At 65.5% G+C, this 10,960-nt stretch overlaps 2 protein-coding genes across 2 annotated transcripts; one reads left to right on the top strand and one right to left on the bottom strand.

Annotated features, from left to right (window-relative positions):
- Positions 1 to 2,847: 2,847 nt before the first annotated feature.
- Positions 2,848 to 3,672, bottom strand: EMIHUDRAFT_75503 (hypothetical protein; the record flags this gene model as incomplete). The annotated part of the gene is made up of 3 exons (XM_005771601.1): positions 2,848 to 3,018; positions 3,084 to 3,185; positions 3,265 to 3,672. Coding segments are annotated over 3 exons (681 nt in total), but the record flags the coding sequence as incomplete, so codon positions are not given.
- A 3,759-nt stretch (positions 3,673 to 7,431) lies between these two features.
- EMIHUDRAFT_444963 (hypothetical protein) lies at positions 7,432 to 9,558 on the top strand. The gene is made up of 5 exons (XM_005771600.1): positions 7,432 to 8,065; positions 8,151 to 8,214; positions 8,289 to 8,404; positions 8,570 to 9,046; positions 9,122 to 9,558. Exons 1-5 carry the CDS (start codon positions 7,521 to 7,523, stop codon positions 9,222 to 9,224), a joined length of 1,305 nt encoding a protein of 434 aa, XP_005771657.1. The 5' UTR covers positions 7,432 to 7,520; the 3' UTR covers positions 9,225 to 9,558.
- The last annotated feature ends 1,402 nt before the right edge of the window (positions 9,559 to 10,960 follow it).

The following is a 10,960-nucleotide window of genomic DNA, read 5'->3' as shown; positions in this document are numbered from 1 at the left end:
GAACGGCTACCTTCCCTACCCCCGAGGGACGGAAAGACGGGGCGGTTCGGTCGTTAGACATAAGCCCCAACTTCTACTGAGGCCCCGATAAGCGATTGGCCGTTCGTCGCGTTGAACTCGCAGCCGAGCCCTCACTGGCCATCGGGCGTCGGGGCAAACACGACGGGCCGAGACAGAATGACACGTATCAGCCCCGCCGAGCTCGACGGTCTCAGACCTAGACCCTATATTCCAGGATGGCATTCTTCGAAATAGGATGGGCGCCGCAGCGGCCCGTAGCGGCGCCCCCTGCGTGCCCCCGGCCACCCCGGGGCTATGGGACACACCCCCGGCCATCGGGGATGCTTGGTTCATCCATTATCCCATTTACACGGGCTGTGTTGCGGCGCGCCTCGAGACGCGCAGCGCAGCGCAGCGCGCAGAGCCCCAGACCACAAAACAGATCAGAAGACGGCCGTGGCGACACCCGCTCTGGCGACACACAGCCCCGCAAAAGGCACTCGCTCGCTGGCAAGGACTACGGGTAGCACAGGCGGCAGCAGAGGTGGCGGTCCGGGTCGCAGCGCGCGTAGCAAGTCGCGGCCCCAGCGTCACGGGCGTCGGGCCAGGAGCCGGCTCGACGAGATCGACGAAGAGGACGAAGAGGAGGAAGACTACTCGAACTTGGACGAGCCGCCGCGGTGCGCCGGTCAGCGGCGCCCAGGAGGTCGGACGACGTGGCTGACTCGCTCGGCGCCCGTGAGCTGCGTTGAGCTTGGTGGGAGGTGGTGTCTGGTGACGTGGTGAGGGGACGTCAGTCTCTGTACGTAGCGTTGTTGGGCATGAGTTGCGTGCACTGAGAGACGTAACGTACCACCGCGGTGCGTCGCTGCTCAATATGCGCGCGCACATCGTGTGTACATGGCGCCGATTGAAACATATATAAACATATCTGCTTTGTTTCCATGCTATTAGAGTAGGTCAGGTAAGGTAAGGTAAACGACTCCACACAAGCTATTAGCAGACACGCAGTGAGAACTGGGCTGGAGCTAAGAACGAGTCGTTGGGGTATGGCCAGAACACAGCTGGGAAGCTCTTCAACGGCTCTCGTAGCTTGTTGACCTCTGAGGCAGGACCGTGAACTTCCACACGCTCAACATCGGCACACTTCATGGCGGCCTTGAGCGGTCCATCGACATTCTGCAAATGCTCCATGAAGCCTTCGGCACAGTCGTAGCCCTCGCGACAGATGGCTTTCGATCCATACATGCAAAAGCCGTAGTACTTGACTTTCTCCTCCTGCCTCGTGAGGTGCTGGAAATCTTCGACACCAGCAAGGAACTTCGCATAGTCCTTGATCTTCCAGTACAGAAGAACGCAAAGAGTTTCGTCAGACACCAGAGGGCCTTGGCCGGCCTGCCGCAGATACTTTGAGGGCACGAAGAAAGCACCATCGGCATAGGCCCAGTGTGAGGAAAGAAGATTCTTCAGCGACACCTCAAGCTGGAGGGGACCCACCTGACCTTCTGGTCCATGCGCCTCCATGTTTGTGAGTTTTGCTACAGACATGGCTTCGAACAACAGCCCCTGAGCGCCTGAGCGCAAGTACTCCATGTAGCTCGCAAAGTTCGCGTGGCCTTCCTTGCTTACAGCCCGGTTGCCGTTGATGGAGAAGCCATAGTACTTCACACCAGGCGCCGTTTGAACAAGAGCCTTGAAGCCCTGACAGATCCGCTTGAAGGAGTTGGTGTCGCTCACATCCCAATAGGTCATGATGCTCAGTGTTGTGTCTGGCAATGGGGACGCCGCGCAGCCCTGCTCCAGCACCGCCGCCGCCGGCCGCCGCCCCGGGATCTCCTGCAGGCAGCCTTCGGCGGCGATGCTCCTCCGTCGCTGAGCCACCGCGTCGCGCTCTTCCGCCGCGGCCAGCCGCCCCTCGGCAGACGCCAGCGAATCGCGCAGCGCCGCTGCCTCCGCCTCGGCCGCCAGCCGCGACCCCACCGCCCGTGCCGCCAGAGCGCTCTCCGCCTTCGACTCAGCCCGCGCAAGCTCGGCCGCCGCCTTGGCCGCCTCCAGCTCCGCCGCCTTGGCCGCAAGATCGGCCTTTAGCTTGATTGCCTCCGTCTCCGCCGAATCACGCAGCGCCGCTGCCTCCGCCTTCGCTGCTGCCAGCCGCACTTCCGCCGCCCGTGCCGCCAACGCGATCTCCGCCTTCGACTCAGCCCGCGCGGACTCGGCCGCCGCCGCAAGCTCCTCCTGCAGCTTGATCTCCGCCTTCTCCACCGCTGACGCCAGCGAATCTCGCAGCGTCGCTGCCTCCGCCTCCACCGCCGCCAGCCGCGCTTCCGCCGCCCGTGTCGCTAGCGCGCTCTCCGCCTTCGACTCAGCCGCCGCCTTGGCCGCCGCCTTGGCCGCTACTTTGGTCGCCTCCAGCTGCGCCTCCGCCGCCGCAAGCTTCTTCCGCAGTACTATCGCTTCCGTCTCCCCTGCTGACGCCAGCGAATCGCGCAGCGACGCTGCCTCCGCCTGCGCCGCCGCAAGCGCGCTCTCCGCCTTCGCCTCAGCCCGCGCGGACTCGACCGCCGCCTTGGCCGCCGCCTTGGCCGCCGCCTTGGCCACCTCCAGCTGCGCCTCCGCCGCCGTGAGCTCCTCCTGCAGCCTGATTGCCTCCGTATCCGCCGCTGCACGCGACGACTCCGCCGCTGCACGCGACGACGCCGCCGCCTTCGGCGCAATAAGCTCGAGCATGTCGATCAGGTACTCGACATCGGGTCGCTCGCCCGGATCGTCTCGCAGGCACTTCGCCATCAGCTCAGGCAGGCATTCCGGCCAGAGCGCGTCGATGTCGAGTACCTCAAAGAGCCGCGCGAGCACCTCGAAGAGCAGCACGCCGAAGGAGTACGTGTCGGCCTTTACGTCGTACCGGCCACCGCGAAGGATCTCCGGAGCAATGCACTGCGGATAGCCGATGCCCGAGCGCTCGGCCGGGTCGAATCTGTTGGCAGCGTCCTCCATCGAGTGGAAGGGTCCAAAGCACACCTTTGCAGAGGGGGGCGTGCTTTGGAGAGGCGCCTCCGTGTCCCTGCCGCCGCCGCCCAGCGTACCTTTGCGGTGCCTGACTCATCGAGCAGCACGTTCGCCGACTTGAGGTCGAGGTGCAGCACGGGAGGCTCGCAGTGGTGCAGGTAGTTGAGGCCCAGCGCCACCTGCAGGCGGAATATGTGGGAGGGGTGAGAGGGGGAGGCATGGTCAAAGTCGTGCAGGGCGCGCTGCCTCTCTCAGCACGACAAGCATCTCGTGCTCGTTGAGATCCGTGTCCTCCTTGTAGAGCCGGTCTGACAGCGAGCTCGGGCAGAGCTCGAGCAGAATGAACATGCGCTGCGCGTCGAGGCACGCGCCAAGGAAACGGACGACGTTCCGGTGGCCACCGAGTCCCGAGAGCAGCTGCATCTCGCGCACAAAGTCGGTTTTCCCCTTGTTGGCATCGCAATCGCCGCTGCCCCGCGCAATTAGTTTGACGGCGACGTCGTTGCGCCGCCAGCTCGCTCCCCACACCTCGCCGTACGCGCCCTTGCTGAGCTGCTCTTTGATCTCGAAGTCGGAGCGGCGGATCGCCCAGGTGTACTGCTTCTCCTCAGCATTCGTGAGCAGAGGGAGGGGGCGCTTCGACCGCGCCTGCTTAACGGCTAGCATAAGGTCAGGGTCCGCGAAGAATACACCCTGAATCGTCGTGTCGAGCGCTCTGATCTTTGGCAGCTGCCCATCCTTGTCGCTCTGGTTGGTCACCGTCACGTCGGGCTTGACGAGGAAGGCGTGCGCCTCGTCAGGCGTTTTGTCCGCCCACTGATCAACAAGCGCCTTTATAAAGAGATCAGACTGCTGCGCCGCGTTTTGAATACACACGACGTGGTGGCGCTCGTTCCTCGTGCCCACAGCCGGCTTGAGGCCGTCAGGCATCGCATACTGCATAGAGAGCCACGACTCAAACTGTGTCCAGAAGCGGCTCAAGTATGAGAGATCGAGGAGGATGAGCACGGTAGTCCCAAGGTAGAGCCTGTTCACCTCGGAGAGCATCCTTTTGAAGGCGGCCTCGTCCTCCGCAGTGCGCGAACCCTCGGGTTGGTCCTGAGGCATGCAGGCGCTGTCGAGCCACACGCGCTTTATCTTCTGGCCGTCAGGCGAGTTGAGGAAATCCTTGAGCGCCTTGAGCTGCTCACCGTCCGAATCTGGATCGTTTACTTCCATCCATCGATGCGAGATGGCAAGGGTGTCCTCAACATGTGTACCCATCACGACCTCGGCATAATCGATGGTCGTCTCGATCAGGGCACGTGGGTCAGTCTCCCGGATCTCTTGGAAGAAGGGCAGACTCTTGCCAGAGAATTTGCGCACGAAATCCGCGTCGAGCATGAAGAAGGTGCAAGCAGAGCTCGCCATTGCCAAGGGAGGGTGCGCGAGACGCGGCGGCGCAGGAGCGTGTGCGAGACGCGGCGGCGCAATCCAGTAGGTCAACCACGCTTGCAAGCACCGCGGTCAACCATGCCTGGCTTTGCGAGACGCGGAAGGGAGGACTCGGGCGAGGAGCAGGACTCGGAGACCGGCCAGGAAAGCGACGACCATGACCAGGTGACACGAGGAGTAGGTGTGACACGAGTAGTCCGCATTTTGCGTTGTCCGCCGTCTGCTCTCTTTCGCCGCCCGACCCTTTCGCCCGCCCACCCACCGCTTGCGAGCACAAATCTCACACCTCCACTGCCCTCGCCACAGGCGGCGACGGACGGACATACAAGGCTCGAGCGGCGGCAGCGGCTCAACGGCCGCCGGCGGCCGTCGTGCGTTTGCTTTCGCCATACGTGGCGCACCCCCCGGCGTCTGCTCTGGTTTGGGGGCGGAGGGGAGGACTCTCATGTGCGGACTGTTGGGCTCTCTGTGTTGAACTGGCGCTTGTGCCCGAACCACATCAGTCTGACCGAGCGGCACGCCGCCGCTGGGGGCGTGAGGAGGCCGCGGGGGACGGCGGCGAACCCCATCCTTCGATATAGGATGGGCCCTCACGGCGGCCCGTCTGCTGCTGAAAATGTGGCGTGTTGGGGGCTCTCCTGTGTGACTCCTCTGGCTCGCCGCGTTAAACTGGCGCCTGTGTGTGACCAACCCCAACCCCGGCAAGCGCCCCCCGGCCGCTGGGGCTGCGAGGCGGCCGGGTGAGCGCGCGCGAGACGCCATTCTAGATGTAAGGATGCCATTCTATAATCTAGAACGGCCAGGTAGGGCTGAGACCGTCGATGCGCGGCACAGCGGGTGAGGGCGGCTATTCTCCCCCGAGGCAGGCAAGGATACACAGTCCCTCGTGTCGCGCGTGTAAGTCCCGGTTGCCGTGCGCGCCAGCGCGTGTGGCCGCGTACCTTAGCTAAGATACGCGCGCACGGGCGTGGGTGGGTAAAAACGGGTCACTTTGCGGGGTTTGCCGGCGGGCACCTGCCCCTGCGTCAGTATGGCGACATCGGAGCGCCCGCTCCGCCCGAGCGTGCCTCCTCCTCCTCCCTCCTTCGTCTTGACACAGCGCGCAATGCTGGCCAAGCCAGGCGCAGAGGCAGGTGCTCCGGCGCCGACATTTCTGCAGCGGCTCTGCTGCGTCGAGCTCAAGCGGCGCGAACGCCTGAATGAATGGATGATTCTAGACGACAATGCGGACGCCGCGCCGTCGCTCATCGAGCGGCTCCTCTGCCGTTGCACTAGTGCGGCGCGGAGCAACTCGCACATCGCGGACGTGCCCCAGATCCGAGGCCTTGCCGGCGCGACGCTGCAGCGTGGGCCTCCGGACTGGCGGACGAGTGGCTCGGTGCAAACGCTCAAGTGGAGCCACTTCGACGAGGAGAAGCGCGTGGCGACGCTCCAGGTCTTCGGCGGCTTTGGCGGCCTTCCTTCCTCCGGCCTTTGGACCGAGAAAGATGTGCTGGCGTGGTACTGCCTGATAAACCTTGGCCGGCTGTGCAACTACTCGTACCGCTTCGAGTTCTACGACGACTGGCGCTCCGCCGACATCAAGATCATGTCAAACTGCTGCGGCTGCGTGCCTTGCTGCCTGCCCTGCTGCCCGGCCTGGTGCACTGTGCCCGACTGGCTCATGAAGTTCAACGCGGTGCAGGTCGGGGAAAAGGTGGACGGCTCCCACTGGGTCCGCAACTCGTCCTATTTCGGCGCCCCGATGCAGTACTCTTACGACCTGGTCGAGGTGGTGCGGCCCGACGGCTCGCCCGGCGCCTACTTTGACGACCTCGCTAAGGTAGCGCCGGAGGCGATGCTCGTCTCGCGCTAGCCGAAAGGTAGCAACAGTACGCTCAATACGCACCGGCGACAGGTGCCGATAATAAATAAATCTTTCAGAGTTTGCGGCTGGGGCGTGGATGCTTTTGGTTGGTCTCGGCTATGCAATGCTTAGGGTTTGGCACACCCACACGGCCGAACAGCAGCGGAGCACTTGAAGGAGGAGCACTTGGAGAGTGCAGTCATTACGCCGCTCACACCACCCAGGGCCGCGGCGCAATAGGAGCTACTCCGGAGAATTCTTAAGCTACTCCGGAGAATGAAGCGCTCCAGCGGGGGCGGATGCTCGAGGGCGGATGCTCGGGATCGGGCTACGAGCTGCTACGACGGAGCAAGAAAGCCGGGACCAGGGAGGCGGGAGGGGCCATAAAGCAAGAAAGCAAGAAATCAGACACGTCAAGGGAGGGGTGGGTCTCGGAGGACTGCAATTCGCGGGAAAGAAAGAAAACAGAGCCCCCAGGGGAGGGTGGGAGGACGGCGCGCCGCCACCAACAGGGATTTTAAGCTGGAAGTGCGGTTTCTTTTGTGCCCGTGTATCGCGCGCCTTGCGGGGGGGGCGCGGAAAAGAGGAACCTCTTAGCGCCATCGCCACGGTGCTGCATGCAGCGCCGGGCGACGACGGCTTACCCGTGGCGGGGGTGGGCGGGTGCACGGAGCTAAGTGCCTCGCCACCCTCGCAGGAGTCGCTTAGGCGGCTCCCGTGGTGTCCCTGTGTTAGTGCCAGTGCGCGCCAGTCCCGTGCCCAGTGAGCAGTGTTGCTTTGTTTGGTATTGCTAAAAATCTCTCTCGCAGTGTTGTGCGACGGAGTTTTGTTCGGGTTAACGGTAAAATTCTTTGGGTGCACGGAGCTAAGTGCCTCGCCACCCTCGCAGGAGTCGCTTAGGCGGCTCCCGTGGTGTACCTGTGTTAGTGCCAGTGCGCGCCAGTCCCGTGCCCAGTGTAGAAAGAAAGAAAGAAAACAGACAAACCCAGACGAGGGATGGGGGAGGAGGACAGGGTCCCCACCTGCACGAGCAGGATTTTGGAAGGACGATCAGGGGGACAGGTGGGGCTCTCCTGCTCCTGACAAGGGACCAGTGTTGTGCGAGGGAGTTTTGTGGTAAAATTCTTTTGGTGCACCATCGAAAGGCGGCGGAGGGTTTGGCAAGCAAGACTCCCTTGGCTGCTTTCTGCGTAATCGAGTGGTACTAGTCCTCGCCAGCGGTGACTGCGCAGCCATGCAGAAGCCCACGGCATCCCCGCCGACGATGCAGTACATCGCGAAGAAGCGCAAGGAGTGCAAGGCCAAAGGGATCGAGGCGGCCACGTCGCTGCTGCCGGGCGCACCGTCAGAAAGAGGCAACCCGCGCTTTGTCTTGTGGGACACGCCTGGTGCTAAGGTTGCCGCGCTCGGAGAGGTGTCTATCGATGACGGCGCGCCGCACGGCGCCGTCGCGCAAGCTTGGGTGCCGAGCATCTGCCCTTGTGTCGACACATCCGGGAATGACGCCTACTCTGCCGTCGCCGATAAGTATCAACCCTCAGCTGGCGGCCCAGTCTTCTACGGCACCTCGTTCACCTGCTCGAAGCCCACGATCGTGGACGTGCCGCTCAACTACATCCAGGTCATGATGAACTCGCTCGTCCCGCAGCGCGGCCCCTCCTTTTGCTGCTGCAAGCCGACGAGTGCCTGCTGCGGCGGCGAGACGGACGACCACTCCTCCTGCGGCAAGTGCTGCACCGGCTGCCTGGTCAACATCACCAAGTGTGCTCTCGCGACACAGTGCGCCGCTGCCCCGCCCGCCGCCGCCTCCCTCCTCCCGCCACGACAGCAGCCCAGGAGAGGCCGCCGCCTCCTCCTCCCGCAGGTGCTACGAGCAGCACGACGTCGAGTTCTTCGAGACGCACGAGGAGGCGCTGGAGGCGCTGCTGGTGCCGCCTCCGGGCACACTGCTCCCCCCCCGCCGGTCCTCGGACCCGTGACGCGGCGCCGCGCTCTGGTCTAGGCGCTCCCGCACGACCCTGCCGTGCCAGAGGAGCTGACGGGCGTCTGGTCGTTTGAGGGCAACCCTTGGGGCGAGCAGCTGGTCTCGTTCGCCGTCTTCGACTTTGACAAGGAGAAGTGCGTCCCCCCCGCGCTTCCCTCCCGCCCGATTTCGCCACGAGTCGGCAGCAGCCTCCCAGGTCGAAGCGCGCGCCTGCTGCTGCTGCTGCTGCGCGCGGACGGGTGGGGGGCGGGGCGACGCCGAAGGGCGGTGCCGAGCGGTGGTGCCCCGCCCTTGCGCAGGTACGAGCTGCGCGGAGACCACATCTTCATCCGCGAGGGGTGGATCGAGCGCGGCGACGCGTGCGGCGCGCTGCAGCAGTGCCTGATGGCGCTCGGCGCCGGGCCGGGCACGAACCTGTACTTCCCCAACGGGAAGGACGGCGACCTCGTCAAGGGCACGATGAACCTGACCCTCGACTGCCGCTGCTGCCCCGGCGCCATCTGCTGCTACCCGTGCACAAAGGTGCTCGGGCCGGAGACGTGCCCGAACGCGGCGCCCGGCTACCCGGGGTACTGCATCCAAGTCTGCGACTGCATCAACGCAAACTCCTTCACCTCGATCGGCAAGGGCCCGGCGCCGGGCGGCATGAACTGGCGCAACAGGCAGTCCGGCTTCTGCGGCCTGCCGATGACCTGCTGCAACTTCTCGTACACCGCCCGCCGCGTCGCCACCAAGAACGGGCCCATCGAGCCCGACTGGGAGCTCTACAAGACATGGCGCGAGCGCGCCGCTCCCCCCCCCACGCCCAGCCGCCTCCCCGCCCACCCCCACCCCCTCCCCGCGACCCTCAGGGTCGAGGCGCGCTCTGGCACGCAGCGCACGATGCGGATGAAGACCACCCCGTTCAAGGAATACCCCAGCGGCGCGCCCGACTCGCTGTCGATGGGCCGCTGAGTGCAGGGCTGCGAGGCTGCACGCCGGGTCGCTCGGCGGCCGCGCCAGCCAACGCCTCCGGGCAAGCGCCGCTGATTATGATATTAATTGTTTACATTGCTGATGTGCTCAAACCCCAGGACCCCATCGCATTCGAGATTCATCTTTCATTGATCAATTGTCAAACGCATGTGTCCCCGCGCCATCCCCCGTCTGAGGTCTGTGACTGTGTGTGCACAGCGCGTCTCGGCCGTCTCGCTCTGTCGTCTCGTGTGGACTGTGCCGCGGCCGTCGCGGTGTGTGGTGTGTCCTCGTACTTCAATCAAAACCTCTCATGCTCCACACATAACAAGACCAAGCAATCACCCCAAGAGGAAGAGGGAACTGTATAGAACTGCCGGTCCCGGCGGTCCCGGTCCCCCGTGCGCGTCGGTGCATCTCCGACAATGACTAAGAGCCGAGAGCGCTCACGCATGTGTATGGGCAAAGGGAGCGCCAGCGAGGTCGACCAAAGCGGCGCCCGAGAGGTGGGGGCGGGAGAGGGCGAGAGCTCGGGCAGCGGACAGGTGCGCGGGGCGCCGCGGCGGCGGAGGCTAGAGCAAGTCGCGCACGCGGACCGTCCGCCGCACCGCATCGGTGACGCCGGCGTTGAACTTGTAGCGCACCTGCGCCGCGTGGATGGGGGCCCGCCCGCCCGCGGGCGAGCCCGCGCCGTCGGCGCCGATGCCGCGCTTGCGCGACCCCCTAGCCGCGACGGTGCGCCCAAAGATGTCGCGGTGCACGGGGCCCGAGGGCGTGGCGGGCGCCTGCACGAGGCGCGCGGCGGCGGCGGCCGACAGCTGCGCCGCGCTGGGCTGCGGCTTTGGCTGCGTCGCCGCCGGGCGGCCCTCCTCCTCGTGCGCCGCGCCGTGGCGGCGGCGCAGGAGCTGCCGCTGCAGCTCGGCGTGGAGGAGCTGGCGGATGTGGGAAGGCAGCTGCGGCCGCGCCGCCTCTGCGCCGGCCGCGAGGCAGCCGGGCGGGCGGGGCGCGCTGGCTGCGTCGGCGAACGCCTGTGGCGGGTGGAGAGAGTGGCGGGCCGGTGGGAGGGGGGGAGGGAGGAGGGGGCCGGTGGGAGCGTGCGGCTGCGGGAGGGTGGGGCATGTGCGGCGGAGCTGAATCGGTTGATCTCGGGGTGGTCTCGGGGCGGTCTCGGGGCGATCTCGGGCGATCTCGGGCGGTCTCAGGCGGTCTCGGGCGATCTCGCCTCGGGCGAGGCCGGGAGGAGCTGGGGGAGGGGAGGGTCGAGGGCGAGCGAGTACGACGAGTCGTGCTGCTGCGAGTGGCGCAGCTTGAGCCCAAAGGCGAGCATCGTGTCCACCTACACGAAACAAGAAAGCGCGGCGGCCGTGAGGCGTGCCGCCCGCGCCGCCCTTGGACCTCGACGCGCGGGCCGACCAGCGCGTTGAGCTGCTGCCGCTCGTCCGTGGAGAGCAGGTGGCTCGCCGAGTTGCGGAAGGGCGGCGCGAGCAGCGAGAGGAGCGGCGGGAGCACCTCCGCCGCGAGCGCCGCCGCCGTGTACCTGCGCGCCATGCTGGCCGCCTCGGAACCTTCTCGGACCCTTCTCGGAACCTTCCTCGGCCGCGTGCCTGCTGGCCATGCTGGCCGCCAGGCCCGACCTGCGAGAGGAGGGGCGCGCGGCGAGAGGGTGCGAGGCGCATCGCGGGGAGGAGGCTGGCCAAGGGGGGTGGGGAGCCTCTGGGGGAACTGAGGGTTGGAGG

The sequence above is a fragment of the Emiliania huxleyi genome (genome assembly GCF_000372725.1).
Source record: "Emiliania huxleyi CCMP1516 unplaced genomic scaffold EMIHUscaffold_378, whole genome shotgun sequence".
Taxonomy (NCBI): Eukaryota; Haptophyta; order Isochrysidales; family Noelaerhabdaceae; genus Emiliania; species Emiliania huxleyi.
The sequence above is the reverse complement of the archived record's forward strand: the minus strand, read 5'-3'. Positions and strand labels throughout refer to the sequence as shown.